Source organism: Lepus europaeus, chromosome 22, assembly GCF_033115175.1.
Source record: "Lepus europaeus isolate LE1 chromosome 22, mLepTim1.pri, whole genome shotgun sequence".
Taxonomy (NCBI): Eukaryota; Metazoa; Chordata; class Mammalia; order Lagomorpha; family Leporidae; genus Lepus; species Lepus europaeus.
In genome coordinates this window covers 36,745,472-36,766,921 of record NC_084848.1, presented here as the reverse complement: position 1 = coordinate 36,766,921, position 21,450 = coordinate 36,745,472, and the positions used below count along the sequence as shown (strand labels likewise).

Sequence of the window (21,450 nt, the reverse complement as noted above, 5' to 3'; positions counted from 1 at the left end):
AGCCGAGTTCAACTTAAGAGAAAATGTGCTTTGTTATTAAAGCGAACATGGTGATGTGCTGGTCTTGAGGGAACGGCTCTAAGCAGGTGTGGACAGGAGAGGATGAGGCAGGAGGAGAAAGGAAAATTTCTCTTGTTTTGCTATTGACGTTGCCACTGGTTAGACTGCCTCTGTGGCTTTAGAGGCAGTAATCCTGTTTGGGGAGAAGATGCGGAGAAGACTGAGTGTGAAGAAAGGAGACACACACACACATATGGGAGGGGGGTAGAGAAAAGTCCTAGCTATATTGGATCCACCAAAGGAGAGGCTAAGACGGTGCTAGGAAGTGGCCACTGAACTACAGAAACAACGAAGTCACACGTGACGTCCCTGTTCTGTGCTCCAGAAACCCTCCATTTTGTCCAGACCTTTAGTAAAATCTTGTTACACAGTGGCCTTGAACCAGAGGTCTCTTTGGAGAATTAAAGAAAGCAAATTTAAGCTGAGGTGACCCAAGAGAGGGGGAGGCACTGGTTAGGAACAGTGAGAGATAATCAAGAATCATATTGAGAAGAGGAGAATATTAAAGAACCCTGCCTCACAGCCAGGCTGTGGACTCCCTGGCTATACTGAAGTAGCTGCTACTTAGGAGGAATGGGTTTAGGCTGAGTATTTTAAAAGTGTTAGCCCAGGAGGGCTAACATCTCGATAGTCAAATCGAGAACATTATGGTAACACATACATAAGGCTGTAAGTACACGTAAATTAAATACAAATGCATTTTAATAGGCCTCATTCTTATTCTTCTTTATATTTTTCTACATTTTCCAAATTCTGCACACTGAACATGTGTTACTTTCACAGTATAAGCAATGACAATTTTATAAGATCAAGAAGTTACTACTCTAGAAGGTCACCTTTAAATTGTAGATTTCCTGATTGAGAGCAATGTAATTATTGCTGATATACAATTCAATCAGAGTAAACATTTTTTGTAAGCCACTCAACGATGTGATTCTGTTGTTCTCAAGAGAGAGAGAGTGAAGATGGAGCATGTTATCGAAAGCATGCTTCTCCAAACCAGTCAGGAGATTATTGTTTATGCTGAGACGGGTTAATTTAGTCAGCTTGGAAATGCCTAGAAAAACAAGCAAATTCAAGAAAAGATTCAAACAGCACTGGAAAGTTAGCTCAAAAACAATTTGCTGATCATTTTATTACTGTTCTTTTTCCAAGATCAAATGTCTTTAAAGTTCTACAACATTTGCCATCAATGCTTTTTCTTCTGTTTTAGGAGCACAAACATATCCCCCTATCAAGCACAGGGTGCACACTGGGGCCTGCACTGCATTCAGTGGGATAAGCTGCCTCCTGTGACGCCTGCATCCCACACAAGGGGATGTTCAAGTCTTGGATGCTCCCCTTCCAATCCAGCTCCCTGCTAACGTGCTGGGAAGACAGCAGAAGACGGCTCGAGTGCTTGGGCCCCTGCCACCCGTATGGGAGACCTGGATGGTGTGTCAGACTCCTGGCTTCTGACTGGTCCAGCTCTGGCCTTCGTGGCCTTTAGGGGAATGAACTAGTGGATGGAAGACCTCTGTCCCTCTCTCTCTCTCTCTCTCTCTCTCTCTCTCTCTGTACCTCTGCCTTTCAAATAAATAATAAATAATAAAAATAATAATTAATAAACATCTTTATTATTTTTAAAGATTTATTTATTAATTATTTGAAAGGCAGAGTTACACACAGAGAGAAGGAGAGGCAGAGGGAAAGAGGTCTTCCATCTGCTGGGTCACTACCCAATTGGCCACAACAGCCGGAGCTGTGCCGATCTAAAGCCAGGAGCCTCCTCTGGGTCTCCCATGCAGGTGCAGGGGCCCAAGGACTTGGGCCATCTTCTACTGCTTTCCCAGGTCACAGCAGAGAGCTGGATCAGAAGTGGAACAGTTGGGACTTGAACCAGTGCCCATATGGGATGCTGGCACTGCAGGCAGCGGCTTTACCCACTACACCACAGTGCCGGCCCCATAAATAGATCTTTTTTTTTTTTTAAATGGTGCATACTTGTGGATATTCCTTTTTAATTCCTAGGAGTTATGTATCCCTTTGCGTAGAAGGAGATGGAGAATAGAGGAAGTTGCTGGCAAGTTACGGAAGGCTTCTTTCAGCTTCTTCCCAGGTGCAGAGCACTAATTGAGGCCAAGAATAAAATAAAGCTGATAGTGAGTCAGAAACTACTTAACTTCACATGTTCCAGACATGCCCTCTGATCTCCTTATTTTTAGCCACAGCTAAGCATAAACCTAAATGAAGGATACAGGAAGGTTGGAAGGGGGAGGGGAAAAAGTCCCTTTTATTCTCTCCAGCCCAGAATGATATGTTTTAATATAGATATTTAAAAATAATAAATGGTCGGCGCCGTGGCTCACTTGGCTAATCCTCTGCCTGCAGCGCTGGCACCCGGGGTTCTAGTCCCGGTCGGGGCACTGGTTCTGTCCTGGTTGCTCCTCTTCCAGGCCAGCTCTCTGCTGTGGCCTGGGAAGGCAGTGGAGGATAGCCCAAGTGCTTGGGCCCTGCACCCGCATGGGAGACCAGGAGAAGCACCTGGCTTCTGGCTTCGGATCGGCGCAGTGCACCAGCCGTGGCGGCCATTTGGGGGTGAACCAACGGAAGGAAAACCTTTCTCTCTGTCTCTCTCACTGTCTAACTCTGCCTGTCAAAAAATAAATAAATAAATAAATAAATAAATAAATAAAATAAAAATAAAAAATAAAATATTATATTGGTCTCCTATTAATCATCAGACAGTACTAATGTTGCTTAATTGAGCTTTTATGTGGATCCACACTTGTTATAGCATACTAGTATATAGTATATTTGATTTTCAACCTCCAGGGAACATGATTTGTGAAAGTCTTTGTATTTCCAAATATAATCCAAATTCTGCGTTTGGCAAATGGATTGGGCTGTCTTACCTTCTTCTGAAGCTTACCTCCAGAGCAGGCCTTTAGCCCAGCAGTTAAGATGTCCTCGTCCCATACTAGAGCCCTTGGGTTCAATTCCCAGCCCTAGCCCCTGACTCTAGCTTCCTGCCAGTGCAGACCATAGGCGGCAGCGGGGATGACTCAAGTAACTGGGTTCCTACTACCCCCATGGAAGGCCTGGATTGAGTTCCCAGCTCCCAGCCCCTGACTCTAGCTTCCTGCCAGTGCAGACCATAGGAGGCAGCAGGGATGACTCAAGTAACTGGGTTCCTACTACCCCCATGGAAGGCCTGGATTGAGTTCCCAGCTCCCAGCCCCTGACTCTAGCTTCCTGCCAGTGCAGACCATAGGAGGCAGCGGGGATGACTCAAGTAACTGGGTTCCTACTACCCCCATGGAAGGCCTGGATTGAGTCCCCAGCTCCCAGCTCCCAGCTCTGGCCCTGGCTCATCTCTGGTTGTTGTGGTCACTTGAGGAGTGAATGAGTGAATGGGAGCTCTCTCCCTCTCTGCTTTCTCACATAAAAATAGTAATGAAAACATTAATAAAGAACATCTCATTCATTCCTGTATTCAGCCTTACAGATGTGAAAGACTACCTCATTGTACGTACTAGGCTTGGTAACAGATGGTTGGCACTGGCATGGAGGAGAGAGAAGGCTTGCTGGTCTCATTAGATGGGTAGTCACAAATTCCACCTGAAGGTCTTTAAAACACTCTGCTCCAAACCTTCCTGGACCCTCTCCGGACGTTGTCCTCTCCTGTCCTCAGGGTAGACATCTGGCTTACTGGTTAAGAGGCCAGCATCCTACATCGGATGGGTTCAGTTCCCAGCTCTGGCTCCTGCATCTAGCCTCCTGCCCATGCAGACCCTGGGAGGCAGTGGTGATGGCCCAATAACTGTGTTCCAGCCACTCATGTGGGAGACCCAGACTGAGTCCCGTCTCCCAGTTTGGTCCTGGCAAGGAGGCTACTGCAGGCATCTGAGGAGTGAACCAGCAGGTGTGAGTGCTCTATCCCACCCCCCTTCCCTCCCTCCAATGAACTATAAAAAGAAAAACATAGTTCCATCCTCTGTGCACCCTTTGCTTTTCTTGTGTAGACATTCATGTTTTGAGAGGTAAGAGTTCTCGGGTATCTTACCCTCTATCTTTGAGATGCAGTTCCCATCTAATATGAGCTCTTCCAAGTTAATGCAGGATTCCAATCCCTCCATTTTAGTGAGATTATTGTCGCTGAACGATGCCCACTTCAAATTCTCTAATTTTTCTAAATTTGTGATTTCAAAGAGATGCTGTCCATCTAAATTTAAGGCAGTTATCTAAAGAATAATTCACATTATATGTTACTTCTGAATCCTATAAATAAATTCAATGTTATAAGATAAAAAAAAAAAAGTCTGGGAAGATAACTCAAATGCTGTAAGTAGATGTCGAAGAATTCCTTCAGGAATCAAAACATCATGAAGCTCTTAGTGTATAAAAAAGTAGAACCTGACTGGACTGGAACTCCACGAGGGACTCTTATGGTACTACGGGCACCATGATGTGCCAACCAGATTCCACTGCAGTGACGTACTTGTCCCAGCTGCTGGGACCGTGGCTGGCAGAGAGCCCGCAGCTGTCAGTCCCTTTAGGGTCAGCGTCTGCTGCAGACAGCTGCCTTACCCAAGGTCACACGGCTTCCCAGGTTGGCCCACAGCCAGTGGTGGGCAGCTATAAAGGCCTGGCCATCTCAGCTCAGCTTGGAACAAGTTTAGAGGGCCATTCTAATTCTGGAACTCCCTGTGGATTCATCCAAGGCTGGCACTGGACCTTCATCACAGCTCAGTATCAGTATACACCCCACAGCAAACATAATGCCACTAACATCGTCCATTTTCAAGGGCTCCTCCTAGCCCAGTTTCTACCTTTGGCACCTTCGGCAGTAAGAAGCTGCTGGGACTCTGACACCTGCTCCTTTATCCTTGGCTGACTCTGTCTCATTAACCTATCCCTTGCCAGGTTTCCTTATCCCTTCCCTCCCCCATTTTGGCATGATCTCTGGTTCTGAACTGTAATCCCTGCTTGCAGGTAATCCCTTCAGTTTGCAGGGTGCCCTTATCCTAGATCTCCACGTCTGTGGTGACAACTGAGGCCTGGCCCCCAGGACATGCCTACCCACAACTTGGCCTTGCTATTTTTTTAAAATTGTTTGGACTGTGGTAGATTTATTACAATTTTTCTAATAATAACATTATCCTGTGTGTTATATACATGTTACATATTAAATATGTTATAATATTATTTTTAATAATAATTAAAATAATATTTCCAAATTTAATGAGGTATAATTGACAATTTAAAATTATATATATTTAAGGTATACAATTTGATTTGATACAGATGTGTATATATTTATACACACATATATATAACGTGCATTAAATACTGCATGATCTTAATTATATGTGGAATTTAAAACAGTCAGACTTACAGAAGCAGAGAGTACAATGGTGTTTCCAGGGGCTGAGGGCAGAGGAGAAATGGGGAGATGTTGGCCAGGGGGTGTGAAGTTTCAGTCCTGCAGATAAGTTCCAGATATCTAACGTGCAACACTATGACTAACACTTCCAACATGACATTGTACACGCAATACTTGCTAAGAGGGTAGGTCTTTATGTTTCCTCACTTTATTTTAACTCACCTCTTCTGGTTTTCTGTCCCTTACCCTTTATGACACATATGCAAAGGCTGATTAGAAAAATAAATTTCAATTACATTTTTATATTAGGTTTAGAAATTAGCCTTTACCTTCAAGTACCAGTTTCCACTCAGATGTACATGTGGTCCCACCTTTGAGATCTGTGTCAGAATCTTTGCAGAAGGCCATATGGTAAGTACTCGTGGTCTTTCCTCTTTAGTACTACAATGTCGTAAAACAGACAGCTAACAAAATAAAAAACACATGACGAGTAACTGAAGTTACATAGATTTATTTCTATACAGTTAGAAGGAATTGTCTTCTAAAGGAGATGAGTGGCTCAATAAAGGGTTTTAAAATCTGATATTTCATTTACCTTGAGCTACTTATAATATCAGGAGATACTTTCAGTTATTCATTTTATGGATTTAGCAAATATTGACCCATTACAAGAAAATGCTTGTGAGACTGTGAATGGATTACTACAATACAAACACCCACAAAATCCACCCATGAAACCAGCATAAGAGCCAGCATATTACTAATACCCTCCAAGCTCCCTAGTGCCTCATCCTAAGCCTTTCCTTCTCCTTCCCTTTGGAAGTGATCACCATCTCAAATATTTGTCTAACATTCATTTGCTTTGCTTTTCCCAAAGAAACCTTTTATTTAAGGGATACAAATTTCTTAAGTACAACTTTAAGAATATAGTGATTCTTCCCTCCGTACCTGCCCTCCCACCTACACTCCCACCCCTCTTCCTTCCCCATCTACCCTTCCCAGTCCCATTCTCCATTAAGATTCATTTTCAATGAACTGTGTACACAGAAGAACAACTCTATACTAAGTAAAGATTTCAACAATTTGCACACACACAAAACTGTTTGAGAACAAGTTTTACAGTTAACTCCCATAATTCAACTCATTGAGGACAGAGGTCCTGCATGGGAAATTAGTGCACAGTGACTCCTGTTGTTAATTTAACGATTAACACGCTTATGTATTACATCAGTGACCACCTGAGGCTCCTGACATAACCTGACTAGGCTATGGAAGCCTTCTGAGTCCACAAACTCCATCAGTATTTACACAAGGTCATAAGCAAAGTAGAAGTTCTCTCCTCCCTTCAGGGAAAAGTCATCCTTCTTTGATGGCCAATTCTTTCTGCTGGGGTCTCAACTCATAGAGATCCTTCATGTAGCACATTTTTTGCCAGTGTGACTTGGCTTTCCATGCCTGAAATGCCCTCATGGGCTTTTCAGCCAGACCAGAAAGCCTTACGAGCTTATTCTGAGGTCAGAGTGCTACTTAAAGCAATTGTCATTCTATGAGTCTGCTGTGTGGGCTGCTTCCCATGTTGGAACATTCTCTCCTTTTTAATTCTATCTATTATTATTACCAGACACTTAATCCTATTTATATGATCACATTAGCAATCCTACCTATATGTTAAATTTAACATTTAACATGATCACTTAAACACTTAAGATGGCATTTTTACCATCCAGCTTAATGGGATTTGGCAAGTTTTTAAATTGTACCCTTAGAAGCAACTCTGTAGAAATGTATGCAGAACTATACAGCTTTAGAGTTATAAACTCCCCCCTCCCTCTCTTATTCTCCCTCTTATATTTTAATGAGATCCATCCTCAACTGACTTTATATACATATGATTAACTCTATGTTAAGAGTTCAAAAAATATTATAAAGAAGAAAAAAAAAAAACTGTTCCTCGACAGTCAAGACAAGGGCCACTCAAGTCATCCCTAATTGAAGTGTCAATTTCAATTCTACAAATTTTGCTTTTGGGGCTCTGTTAGTTCTCATAGATCAGGGAGAACATATGGTATCTGTCCCTTTGGAACTGGCTTATTTCACTAAGTATGATGTTTTCCAGATTCATCCATTTTGTTGCAAATGACTGGATTTCATTTTTTTTTTACTGCTGTGTAGTATTCCATAGTGTATATATCCCATAATTTCTTTATCCAGTCTTTGGTTGATGGCATTTAGGATGACTTCATGCCTTAGCTATTGTGGTTTAAGCTGCAATAAACATGGGATGCAGATAACTCTTTTTATTTATTTATTTCATTTCCCTTGGGTAAATTCCCAGGAGTGGGATGGCTGTGTCATATGGTAGGTTTATATTCTGCTTTCTGAGGTATCTCCATACTGTCTTCTATAGTGGCTTTACCAGTTTACATTCTCACCAACAGTAGATTAGGGTACCTTTTCCCCCACATCCTTGCCAGCATTTGTCATTTGTTGATTTATGTATGAAAGCTATTCTAACTGAGGTGAGGTGAAACCTCATGTGTTTCTTTAAAGGTTTATTTATTTACTTGAGTAACACAAAGAAAGAAGGAGAGGCAGAAAGGGGGGGGGGTCTTCCATCCACTGGGTCACTCCCCAATTAGCTGCAATGGCCGGAGCTGTGCTGATCAGAAGCCAGGAGCCAGGAGCTTCTTCCAGGTCTCCCAAGCTGGCGCAGCGGCCCAAGGACTTGGGCCATCTCCCACTGCTTTCTCAGGCCATACAGCTCTCTGTAGTAATTTCTGATGATTCTTTTTATTTCCTTTTTCATCTCTAATTTTATTTATTTGGGTCTTCTCTCTCCTTTTTTTAGTTAGTTGAGCCAATGGTGTGTCAATTTTGGCCATTTTTTCAAAAAATAAGCTCTTTGCTTTGCTGATCTTTTAAATTTTTTTGTTCAATTTTGTTGATTTCTCCCCTAATTTTAATTATTTCTATTCTCCTACTAGTTTTCGGTTTGGTTTGCTGTTGTTTTTATGGATCCTTGAGATGCATTGATGACTCATTTATTTGTTGCCTCTCCAATTTCTTGATGTAGGCACCACTTGCAATAGATTTTCCTCTTAACACTGCTTTTGCTGTATCCCGTAAGTTTTGATATGTTGTATTATCATCTACATTTGTTTCCAGAAACTTTTTGATTTCTCTTTTGATTTCTTCTATGACCCACTGTTCATTCAGGAGCATATTGTTCAGTCTCCATGTGTTTGATTTCCTTCTTCATTCCATTGTGATTCGAGAAGATGCATGGTATGATTTTGATTTTTTTTAATTTGCTGAGACTTGCCTTATGGCCTAGCATGTGGTCAATCCTAGAGAAAGTTCCATGCATTGCTGAGAAGAATCTGTATTCTGCAACTATAAGATGAAAAGTACTGTAGATAGCTGTTAGATCCATTTGGTCTATAGTGTTGATTAAATCTGCTGTTTCCTTGCTGATTTTCTGTCTGGGTGATTTTCCATTGCTGAAAGTGGGGTAGTGAAATCCCCCATTACTATTGTATTTGAGTCTATCTCTCCCTTTAGATCACTTAACATTTCTTTTAAATAGCCAGGTGCTTTGTCATTAGGTATATATGCATTTATAATAGTTACATCTTCCTGATGAATTAATCCCTTAATTATCACATAGTGTCCTTCTATGTCTCTTTTAACAATTTTTGTGTTAAAGTCTATTTTGTCTAATATTAGGATGGCTACACCAGTTTTTTTTTTTTTTATTTCTGTTAACATGGAATATCTTTTTCCATCCTTTCACTTTCAGTCTGTGTGCATCTTTGTTGGTGAGATGTGTTTCTTGTAGGCAGCAAATAGATGGATTTTGTTTTTTAATCCATTCAGCCAGTCTGTGTCTTTTAACTGGAGAGTTGAGGCCACTTACATTCAAGGTGACATTCAAAGTCACGACTTTGCCCTGCCATTTTTACATAAATATTCCTATTTTTTACTTTGGATTTTTTTGTACTTTTATTGAGAGATTTTTCTTCCTTTAACTTCTTTCGTGGTGATGAGCATGTTTCTGTGTTTCTATGTGTAGCACATCCTTAAGCATCTTCTGCAGGAATGGGTGAGTGGTAACAAATTCTTTCAATTTCTGTTTGTTATTGAAGGTTTTTATTTCACCTTCATTCATAAATGAGAGTTTTGCAGGATATAGTATTCTGGATTGACATTTTTTTTTCTATTAAGACTTGGAATATATCTCACCATTCTCTCCTAGTCTGTAAGGTTTCTCTGATGAGAAGTCTGCTGTGAGTCCAATTGGAGATCCTCTAAAAGTAATCTGGCATTTCTCTTGTGCACAAGTAAAAATCTTTTTATGCTTTACTGTGGAGAGTTTGATTACAATGTGTCATGGTGAACATCTTTTCTGGTCATGTCTATTAGGGGTTCTATATGTTTTCTGTACTTGGATGTCCCTTTCTCTCTCTAAATTAGGGAAGTTTTCTGTTATTTCACTAAAAAGGCCTTCTAATCAGTTCTCTCTTTCCATGCCTTCAGGAACTCTTAGAATCCATATGTTGGGTCATTTGATAGTATCCTGTAGATTACCAACAGTGTTTTTTAGTTTTCTAATTTCTTCTTGTTGTTTTTGGCTTACTGTATAATTCCCTATGCTCTGTCTTCTAAGTCAGATAGTCTTTCTTCTGTTTCACTGATTCTATTGTTAAGGCTTTCCACTGCTTTTTTAAAATTTGTTTTATTGAATTCTTCATTTCATTTTGATTTCTCTTTAAGATCTCAATTTTGTGTGAGAAATTTTCTTTCATGTCATGTATGGATTTCAGTAGTTCATGCATTTGCTTCTGATTACTTCTTTTTTTTAAGATTTATTCTTGTTTCTTGAATTAGTGTGTTTGTTATTCAGTATTTGTGGAGATACTCATTGGTTTCTTCTTTGTTTTTTCACTGTGGCTGCTTTTATCTTTGTACTATGCTTCTGTAGATTCATGGACTGTCTGCTTTCTGTGATTATCTAGAGGTGTGTGGTAGGTGTGGCCAGGGAGCTCTGTTCAGTCTTCCAGGGTAAAGGGCATGTCTAAGGTGACACACCCAGATTTGGCATGGTAAATCTCTTTCTCTCTCAGTTTTTTTTTTTTAATCAGAGATCAGAGGAGAGGTTTATTCTGCTCAGCTGAGCTCCTCTCCTCAACGGAGACCAGTGCCCAAGTGCTAGCCCCAGTGGGTATATTTGTCTGCTCTGTGTAGTCCTCAGTGTAAGCTCAGATTCCCAGCAATGCCCCTTACCAGGTAACCAGGGAGCCTAGAGCATGTGGAGTCTCCCACAGTGACTTCCCAAAGTCCCAACCACACCGTAAGCCCTCACACACAGCCTCAGTTTTCATAGTCCTGGCACACAAGCCTCCCACAGTCATGAGTACCCAGCTCCCTGTTATTTCTCTCCACCAGAGTCAGGAGTCTCAATTCAGCTGGTTGCTGGGTGCAGACATGAGCTGGTGCAGCTGTTATGTATGCCCAAAATGGTGCCCACCCTATTGGCTTGTTTCAGGATGCTGTTGCAAGGTGATTGGAGAGAGAGAGAAATGTGCCCCTCTTTTTTTTTTCTCCTTAGTTTGGCAGATTCATGATCCCCCAAGGACTCCAAGCTGGGTTTCCTTTAGGCTCTTCCTGCAGCTTTATCACCAGTGGATTGGGCTACTGTAGTCTGGTCTCACCTCACTCTCCAGTGCTGGTGTGGAAGCTCTCGGCTGCTGGGGTCTTGAGTTTTGGGCATCCATGCCCCCCATGTAGGTTCACTGTATCCCTCTAATTTGCATAGAGTTTCCTCTGCTGTTTTCTCCCTAACTATTCCCTGAGACTGCACTCTGTCCACTTTTTTAAAAAGCATCTTCTCCTACACTAGAGCAGTAAGCTCCCTCCCCACTCCACCATCTTGGAAGCCCTCTTCATTTGCTTTTTTATAGTCTTACATTGTGCCCATAAACAGTATATCATTTAGTCTCACAAATATGTGACAAAGTGAATAACCTGTACATATTCTTCTATTATTTGATCTGTTCAACATCACATTCTTGAGATTCTTCTATGCTTCTGTAGGCAGCTGTAGTTCATTATATTTCACTGTTGACTAGTATTCCCTCAGTGACTCCTGTCAATAACCATTGGGGTTTTCCCAGTATTGGCTATTGTAAACAATGATGTGACAAATATTCTTCATGTCTCCTGATACATACATGCAAGAGCTTTTTAAAAATATAAGTAAAATTGCTTGGTTTTCAGATACATACAATTATTTATATATATATATATATATATATATATATATATATATATATATATATACACACACACACACACACACACACATGTGACAGCACCAAATTGTTTTCACTTTCTGGCTAAAATTTGGTATTTTCAGGTTTCAAAATATCTGTGCATTAGTAAAAATGGCAAAAATTGTGTGTGTCATTGTGATTTTAATGTTTATTTTCTTGAATACTGATGTGGCAAAGCATCTTTTCCTAAGTTAACAAGCTGTTTCAACTTCCTCTCCAGTGAAATGTCTCTTCAAATATTTTCTTTGTTTTTCTGTTTGATTGGTAGTCTTATTTCTTATATACTCTGGATGTGTAAAGAATATTTTCAATCAGTTGTACTGAAAATTTCCCTTTCCAGTACATAGCTTGTCTTTTTCATTCTTTTTTAAATGTTTATTTATTTGAAAGGCAGTTACAGAGAGCAAGCGAGTGAGAGAGATAATATCTTTCACTCACGGATTCACTCCCCTGATTGCCACAGTGGCCAGGGCTGGGCCAGACTGAAAGCAGGAGATTGGAACTCCATCTAGGTCTCACATGTTGGGCCATCTTCTGCTGCTTTCCCAGGCACATTAGCAGGGAGCTGGATCTGAAGTGGAGTAGACGGAACTCAAACCAGTGCTCATATAGGATGCCAGTATCCCAGGCAGTGACTTAACCAACTAAGCCACAATGCCAGTTCCATTGTTTTACTTTCTTTACGGTATCATTTGGGGAAAATGTATTTAATGCACACAATCCAATCTTTTATGGCTTATGCTCTTTGTTTATTGACTAATAAATTCTTTCCTAGTTCAAGGTCATAATGATAATCTCTGATTTTTCTTCCAAAACATTTTTAGCTTTGCCTTTTACAGTGAAGTCTATAAGGTGCTTGTTGCTGTACCTTTTATTGAGCAGTGTCCCAGTCAGCGAAGACAGCTCTCTTACTTATCTCTTTTCCGCAGATGCATGGATCTGTATCAGCTCTTCATTTTGTTCCATTGGTTTATCTGCCTAACTCTGTGCCATTATTACAATGTCTTGAAGGATTTTAGTAGACTTTGATTTCTGGTAGGGTAAAATCCTAATCTTTCTTTAGGAGTGTTATAATTTTATCAAGAAAGTTTTCTTTCCTTCACTTTCAGTAGGCCCAAATTTAAATAATACATTGTTTAAGAAATTAATATTCAAATATCCCACCGAAAAGTGGTAGCTAAATAACTAGAATGGAGATCATTTAGGGTGTTGAAGCTATTTCGACTAAACTGTAGCATTTCCCTTCCCTCCATCGTATCAGGACTTGTTCTCAGCCAGACACATAACAATGTCAATGCTAACTTGACAATTCACTGAATGCTTTCCCAAGCCTTTTAGGCTTTCCTTAGTCTCAGGAAGTTGCTTACTTTCACGTAGGCCTTAGGAAGGACTCTGGTGACTAGGAAAAAAAAGTTGCCCTAGAGGTATTTTTGAATAGTGTTGAAGGATGTATCAAGGGAATTCAGACAGTTAAATGGACTATATTTAAACAGAAAAAAAATCAAGTGGCATAACTGCTATATATTAATTTTTTATTAGGATACTAAGAGGGAGTACAAACTTTAACGACAGAAAATGAGTATGGGAAATATTATTTATGTGTCTAAATGGCACAATAAATACTAAACAGTAAAATCCAACCTGAGTTATCTTTGTTTTGGCAATAAATTTCACAGCAGCTCTTGCTTCTTCTTGAGTAACGAGGACTCCATCCAAATGCGTAAGAGTCTTTAACCTGCCAATAACACTCAGCCGCAATGTGTTTCGCTTGGGAAAAATAGCAAAAAGTTAATTTCCACAAAACATTCCACATGTTATGGCACGGGAAAGACTGCTTATTCATTCCTTTCCATAAAATACAAAATTATGCATCTCCTAGTTGATTACATGCATCTAAAAGAGGCTTAACTTGATTCTTTAAATAATAGTTGAAATGAAATTTTAGTTAGGAATTAACGTTTTGTTTGAAGGTGGATGATTGTATCCAGAAGAGGGGAGGAAATCCCATAAACCGTTGAAAAGTGCTGGTGGTGAAAGATTTAGGATAACGACTGTTGCAGTGCTGTTCGTCTAGATCAGCAGTAAGCACTGTCTCACGTGGGACTCAGCGTGGCTCTGCGGCCTCTGGCGTCCACGTTGGCACCAGGGAGACAGTTGTACCGTGATCCCTGGGAAGTCTGCTTCGCCAGAAGGAAAATGTTCTTCAATTTTACCAAGCAAAAGAGGAGAAACGCAGACATATAATTTTAGTAATGTGGTCAATTTAATATAAACAATAAATCTCATGCCCTTTTAAAATGCTGAACACACAGTCTTATGTATCTTTTAAAAGCAAGGAAAGGTAATTTGAAATGATAAAATGGGGGTTTATTTTAAATATTTGGAGATACAGTTAACAAACTATATTCACTGAATATTGAAATTAGCATGAATTATGTTTTTGTGATGAGAAAAGATATTTGAATAACAGAACATAAGACTTTAGAAAGTAGATTGACAGGAAAGATGACTTTTGGACTTAAAATAGAGAACAAATAATACAAGATGTAATAGCTGTAAAACATGTTTCTCATCCACAGATCAGGACATATGAAAAATCGTGTTTCATTCCTGACAGTACGCTTCTCTCACCATATTATAGTATTCTTGGTTCCTGAGCCTCTGTATAGTAGGGTTTTGGCACTAAGCTACATAAATTCTCTGGAGGTTTGTGAACTGGGAATTACATCAATCACCCTTAAAACGATAATGTTCTTAAACTATCACGTTATAAAAAGAAAACCAACATGAAATGACAGCCTTTTCTCATAGATACATTTAATTCTTTTGATCACTGCACTGTATCCAACTTTCAAAAGGCTTAAAGAAAGCCCAGAAGAAAAAGACAGTTTGCTTAAGTCTGGCTACTTTTGAATAGTAACACAGTCAGAAAATGATTTGGAAATAAAAATGTTTGCTTTTGTGTCAACACGTCCGTTGCATACCTTTTGCCATGGGTTATGCTGGATGTTAAGCGTGAGAAGGCCTGCGGTGTGTTTGCATAACAGATTTATTTCATCCCCAGATTTCTTCAGTTGATTCCAGCTCAAGTCTAAGTGCTTCAGTTTCATCAGACCTCTAAAGCCCTCAAGAGTTATCACATGGTTATGGCTTGCATCCAGATACTCCAGGTTATACTGCAATGCACACAAATAGAAGTGATGCTTAGAGAACCAGTTTGTATTTACCCAGTTCTTCCCTCTATGCTCCTTTAAATACTTCCCAGAGCAGAACAAGGAAGAGAGAGATAAAGACAGTTTTCAGAAGACATTTTGCAGCATATTTTTAAAATAAAAATAATATTGCTACAGATTAAATTGAACTTGGTATCTCCACAGTTTAATTCAAAAAACTCTGAGGTCAGTGGGAAATCAGTCACTCAGTTACAAAGCACAGCCTGCACTGTTGGAATAGCACTCATTACAGTGGCTCAGGTTTTAAAAGTGGAAGGCTCTGACCATCAAAGCCTAAAAACATTTTTGGAAAGCAAATAGGTTTATTGATTTTTTTTATTCTTATAATTATGTACAGTAAAACAAAACAAAACTATCATTTGTTGTCCTTGCCATATCTTGACGAGAGGGATATTTGGTCATTAAAAAGTATGAAGGGAGGCCGGCGCCGTGGCTTAACAGGCTAATCCTCCGCCTTGCGGCGCCGGCACACCGGGCTCTAGTCCCGGTTGGGGCACTGGATTCTATCCCGGTTGCCCCTCTTCCAGGCCAGCTCTCTGCTACGGCCCGGGAAGGCAGTGGTGGATGGCCCAAGTCCTTGGGCCCTGCACCCGCATGGGAGACCAGGAGAAGCACCTGGCTCCTGCCTTCGGATCAGCGCGGTACGCCGGCCGCAGCGGCCATTGGAGGGTGAACCAATGGCAAAAAGGAAGACCTTTCTGTCTGTCTCTGTCTCTCACTATCCACTCTGCCTGTCAAAAAAAAAAAAAAGTATGAAGGGAAGAAGCTTAAAAAGTACATTCTTCTACATAAAATCAATTTGTTTTGTAAATATTTACTACTTGAATTCCCACCCTGCCTGCCTCCTCCCAGGAGTTCTCACCATAAAAATGGTGGAAACCTGTCCCACCTGTGGCACTTGCCTAGCCCAGTGTTTGGCAACCATACACCATAAACAGATAAGTGCCTTTGTCCCTTGAACACAGAGATGGGATCCTCATTTTTGTATCCCCAGGATATAAAACAGATTCTAGGAACTCAGGAAACATCCATTGAACAGTTTTCAGTTTTGCAAAGTGATTTTTGTTCTAAAATTGCTTGTGTCTCAACTAAAAAATCTTTTTCTTAATAGTACAGTACACTCCAAATTATAAAGATTAACACTCAAAGATTAACACTTTAAATTTTTTAGGGATCCTGGTTCATTCTGTAAACACTTTCTGTTCTCCAGACACCAAGAACACCTCAACAACAGATTTCTCATTTGAAAAGGTAAGACAATGGAAACATTATTGCATTAAAAAAGTATGGTTGTAATCTAGATTAAGTTTGCAAATAGCTATACATATTTGTCTTTCCCTTGTCAATGTGGACGATGCTAGAGCTATTTTCTCAGGAAAAAAAAAAATCAGATCCTATGGTGTCCTCTTAGGAATTCTTTCCTGATAGTTCAGGCGACTGAATGGCAGACATTCAGCTTCATATATTCTAATTTACCCTAGTGTGTGCTTTGTTTAAATTCTAAGAAGCTCTATAGTAACTATTCAGGATACTTATTTTCTGCCACTTATGAAGAAGCCGAGGCTTCCCACTGGGTAAACAAAGCCTTGGGTTGTGTGTACTGATCCATAGGCCAGGCCAAGCCAGGATGATGAGCACCGTAAAAACAAGAGCTACCTTCTGCAACCTAGCAGAACTAACTTAATTCTGGTATGAGAAGCACTCAAGAAGAGCACGCAAAACTGCTCAAGTCTGATATATGTAAGGAAATTCATGGTAAAAACAAGACACCTGAAGGCAAACTGCAGACTTGGAAAAACGTAAGGACTGTAAGTGAGTGATCAGATTAGAACATTACTTTATACAATACTGGGACAGGCATAATGAACAGTAAGCACACAGAGACAAAGCCAATCACTGGAGATTATCCAGGCAGCGGCAGCATAGGTTTTCAATTTCTCTGAGTTCTCAAGTAAAACACAATAGACAAAATCAAAATCCCACGGACAACGTTTATAATCAAACTGTATGATGAGGTGGCCCCAATAAACCCCAAAATAAATTGGTAGGAAGCACTCAGCAAAGTGAAGAACAGACAGAACGGGAGAAAACACCTACAAACTACGCATTTGATAAAGGGTTAATGTCCAGGATCTGTGAAGAGCTTGAGAAACTCAACAACAACAAAACAAACAAGAAATGGACAAAGGATATGAACAAGCATTTTTCAAAGGATGAAACACAAATGGCCAGCAGACAAATTATGCTCAGGATCACTAGCCATCAAGGAGACATAAATAAAAACCACAATGAAGCTTCATCTAACCTCAGTTAGAATGGCTTTCATCCAAAAATTAAAAAATAAATAAATAAATGCTGGTATGGATGTAGGGGAAAAGGTACCCTAACATACCATTGGTGGGAACATTATCTAGTACAACCATTATGGAAAACAGTCTGGGGAGTCCCAGAAATCTGAAAATAGATCTACCATATGACCCAGCCATCCCACTCCTGGGAACTTATCCACAGAAAATGAAATCAGCATATGAGAGAGAGATTTGTATTTATTGCAGCTCAATTCACAATAGCTAAGATATGGAATCAACCCAGATGCCATCAACTGATGACTGGATAAAGAAAATGTGGGCGCCAATGTTGTGGCGTAGCAGGTAATGCTGCCACCTGCGATGCTGGCATTCCATATAAGCACAGGTTTGACGTAGCTGGCCGGTTAGCTCAGTTGGTTAGAGTCTGGTGCTGATAAGCACAGGTTTGAGTCCCAGCTACTCCTCTTCCAAGCCAGCTCCCTGGCTCCCAGCACCTTGCAAAGCAGCAGGAGATGGCTCAAGTGCTTAGGCCCTAGCACTCACATGGGAAACCCCAAATAAGCTCCTAACTCCTAGCTTCAGCCTGGTCCAGCCCTGTCTGTTGCAGCCACCCTGGGAGTGAGCCAGAGGATGGAAGAGATCGCTCTGTCTCTCCCTCTCTGTGACTCTTTCAAATAAAGAAATAAATCTTTTTTTTAAAAAGTCTGAGAATTATACTCTGGCTTCTCTCCAGATCGTATAAATCTTTCGCCTTTTACCATGGAGAGGAAACATTCTGAGTCTTAACCCAATTTTTTGAGGCCTTGTTTTGGCAAAGCTAAAAAAAATTTTTTTTAAATTAAAAAATTAAGGCCGGCGCCGTGGCTTAACAGGCTAATCCTCCGCCTTGCGGCGCCGGCACACCAGGTTCTACTCCCGGTTGGGGCGCCGGATTCTATCCTGGTTGTCCCTCTTCCAGGCCAGCTCTCTGCTATGGCCTGGGAGTGCAGTGGAGGATGGCCCAAGGGCTTGGGCCCTGCACCCCATGGGAGACCAGGAGAAGCACCTGGCTCCTGGCTTCGTGCGATGAGTCGGCCGCAGCGGCCAATGGAGAGTGAACCAACTGCAAAAGGAAGACCTTTCTCTCTGTCTCTCTCTCTCTCTCACTATCCACTCTGCCTGTCAAAAAAATAAATAAATAAATAAAAAACAATAAAAAAGTCTGAGAATTATTTTAGAGTAGCTGCAAATAGATACAATTACAGATGTCATTTGGTCTGTAAGTGAAATCTGAATGTAAGACCTGCTATAGCATCACATAGTATGCATGTTTTACTCCTGATCTGGGATTCTTTCAGGCAGAGAGGTTGTTTTTTTTTTTTTTTTTTTTTTAAGATTTTAAAAAATTATTTATTTGAAAGGCAGAGTTACAGGGGCAGAGAGAGAGCGAGGTCTTCCATCCACTGGTTCACTCCTCAAATGGCCCCAACAGCTGGAGCTGGGCCAATCTGAAGCTAGGAGCCAGGAGTTTTGCCCAGGGCTCCCAAGCAGATGCAGGTGCCCAAGGACTTGGGCCATCTTCTACTGCTTTCCCAGGCCATAAGAGAGCTGGATGGGAAGTGGAGCAGCCGGTACTCAAACCGGCACCCATATGGGATGCTGGCACTGCAGGAGGTGGCTTTATCAGCTCTGCCACAGCGCCGGCCTCAGGACAGCTATTTTTAAAACTATGCATTCCATTTTTTCATTTGTTCTTTGACTTTATCAGTTTTTCTTTTTTCTTTTTTTTTGCTGCATCAGATATTTTTAAGACGTATTAAATTGACAGATTGAATACATTCAAGATACATGTTGTGATGATCTGATACACTCTTATTCTTATAAATTGTAATGATTACCACAATCAAATTATTTAAGACACCCATCACTACCCACGCTGCACGTCTGCTGATCTCATAACTGAAAGTCTGTACAGTTTGGTCAACACATCTCCATTTCTCCATCACCTTGCCTTGGCAACCACCATTCTTCTCTTTGCTTCTAAGAGTTTGACTTTTTTAAGATTTCAAACACTCAGCTGGCGCTGCGGCTCAATAGGCTAATACTCCGCCTGCAGCGCCGGCACACCGGGTTCTAGTCCCAGTCAGGGCGCAGGATTCTGTCCTGGTTGCCCCTCTTCCAGGCCAGCTCTCTGCTGTGGCCCAGGAGTGCAGTGGAGGATGGCCCAAGTGCTTGGGCCCTGCATCCCATGGGAGACCAGGAGAAGCACCTGGTCCCTGGCTTCGGATCAACGGTGCGCCGGCCGCAGCACGCCAGCAGCAGTGGCCATTGGAGGGTGAACCAACGGCAAAGGAAGACCTTTCTCTCCGTCTCTCTCTCTCACTGTCCACTCTGCCTGTTTAAAAAAAAAAAAAAAAAAAAAAAAAAGATTTCAAACACTCTTACCAAGTGGTATATGTCATCTAAACAAGTAAATTCATTAAAGCTGATATTCAGTCTTCGGAGTCCTGTTAACTTGGAGAGATCTCTCAATTTAGTCAAGCTGTTTCCATGTAGATTCAGATTCTGTAGTAAAAATATAAATTAAAGATAAGATAGATTACATTCTACATCGTACTGAAATGTGTGTATCTAAAATGCTTAGAATAATTATTTGAGCCAATATAATACAAAATAAGAAAGTAGTTACTTTAAATAACATTCAGAATGCCAAAAAGAAAGTAATCTAATGTGTGATGTTAAAAGGTAAACACAGTTTATAATAGCATCACTGCACCTGGTCCTTGATTAATCCGATTTCTCACTTGGTGTAAGTTTATTCAGAATTGGCATGAAATTATTCTCAGAAAATGGTTAGCTGTGTGTAGTTAGACATTAGAACAGACCTGTTTCTCGGGCTAGCCAGTGAATACAGTAGGCCCTAAATATCTTGGGAATCAGATAGTGCCCCCTGTTGGAGACAGATGGCAAGGACACATCTTGATTACAAGAAACCGCTGAAGGCCCTGGATCAAGAAAGAAAGGCTTAGGGTGAGGAGTAGGAAAGAACGTGGTAGAAGAGGTGGGAGAGTTAAGGAAATGCCTGTATCAAAATTCAGCTTAGAAATTCCCTGTCCATTTCATCCCAGGCTATATAAAAATATATAGTGCTTTCATATTTTTATATTTAGGGACAATCCTGATGCACACATAATTATTCTGTCTTTACACTGCTATAAAGTGAAGACTGCATTTGTGTACAGCCTACAAAATGGCAATGGGTATTACGTTGACAATGGGTATTACTATGATAAAATCATAGTGTCTATCTCCCAGCCATCTTATTCACCACCACCATCTTTTACTTAACATTGTGGACATAACTAAATCCTGGAAGGGAGAGACAATTCAGGTTCTAATAGCTGTCAAAATTGGCTAAAAATTGCTTAAAAGTATCAATTTATGCAGACAAGTTATTTTACAAGTCACAAGTGGATAGAGCTCACAGACCCCTCCCACTCAACATGTTCCCGGTATTTCTGCCCGGAAGCCTGTATTTTCAACCCTGATGAAGAGTCTCACTAATACGTTGCTGATCACCCCCTCTCCCTCTTTCCCATGTACATGTGATCAAGCCAGCTGCTCCATTTTGTCCCCACCACCAATGTCCCTCTACACATGACCGTTTCTCCCTTGAACCGCTGGCTTTCCGTGCAAGCAGTCACATTTCAAGCGAAAGTGCCAGAGTTAGAGGGTTTTTAAAAACAGTCTGTTCCTTGGTTAAGGAGAGGAATCTGAACTTGCCGATTTAGTTTCTAAGATCCAACCAACAATCTCCCACTCTTCCATCCTCACTCCAGGTATCTTCCTTGAATTCCAAACTACACCTCTGCCTTTCACCGTCCTAACCCTGTCTCCTGGTTATATAGATTTTTTTTTTTCAGTGTTCCCTGAAGATACCAGAATTCTTCAAAAACCAAGTGCCTATACAGAGCGGATTTTCTCTGTGTGGAAATTTTAACAACTAAACTTCCCCTCGAGGTGAGAAGCTCTTTTAGCAACTCCTGGCTCCTACACATTATGTTTCTATCTCTTCCACTAAATTGATGTTGTTAAGGCAGAGAAAGTAATCAGCTCATTTTGAACTCCTAACACATACCTCATTGCCTAAGACATAGCAAATTCTCAGGAAA

General features: G+C 40.8%; 1 protein-coding gene and 1 pseudogene across 1 annotated transcript in view; one reads left to right on the top strand and one right to left on the bottom strand.

Moving 5' to 3' along the window:
* The window catches only part of LRRC9 (leucine rich repeat containing 9), a 105,828-nt gene that overhangs the window by 39,863 nt on the left and 44,515 nt on the right, over positions 1 to 21,450 (bottom strand). Inside the window, exons 16-21 of the mRNA XM_062181554.1 lie at positions 19,724 to 19,843; positions 14,742 to 14,933; positions 13,399 to 13,524; positions 5,755 to 5,889; positions 4,106 to 4,283; positions 897 to 1,117 (exon numbers count right to left, since the gene is read on the bottom strand). Coding sequence (XP_062037538.1) covers positions 897 to 1,117; positions 4,106 to 4,283; positions 5,755 to 5,889; positions 13,399 to 13,524; positions 14,742 to 14,933; positions 19,724 to 19,843 — 972 coding nt within the window. The remainder of the gene's footprint in view (positions 1 to 896; positions 1,118 to 4,105; positions 4,284 to 5,754; positions 5,890 to 13,398; positions 13,525 to 14,741; positions 14,934 to 19,723; positions 19,844 to 21,450) is intronic.
* LOC133751743 (U5 spliceosomal RNA) lies at positions 18,013 to 18,118 on the top strand (annotated as a pseudogene).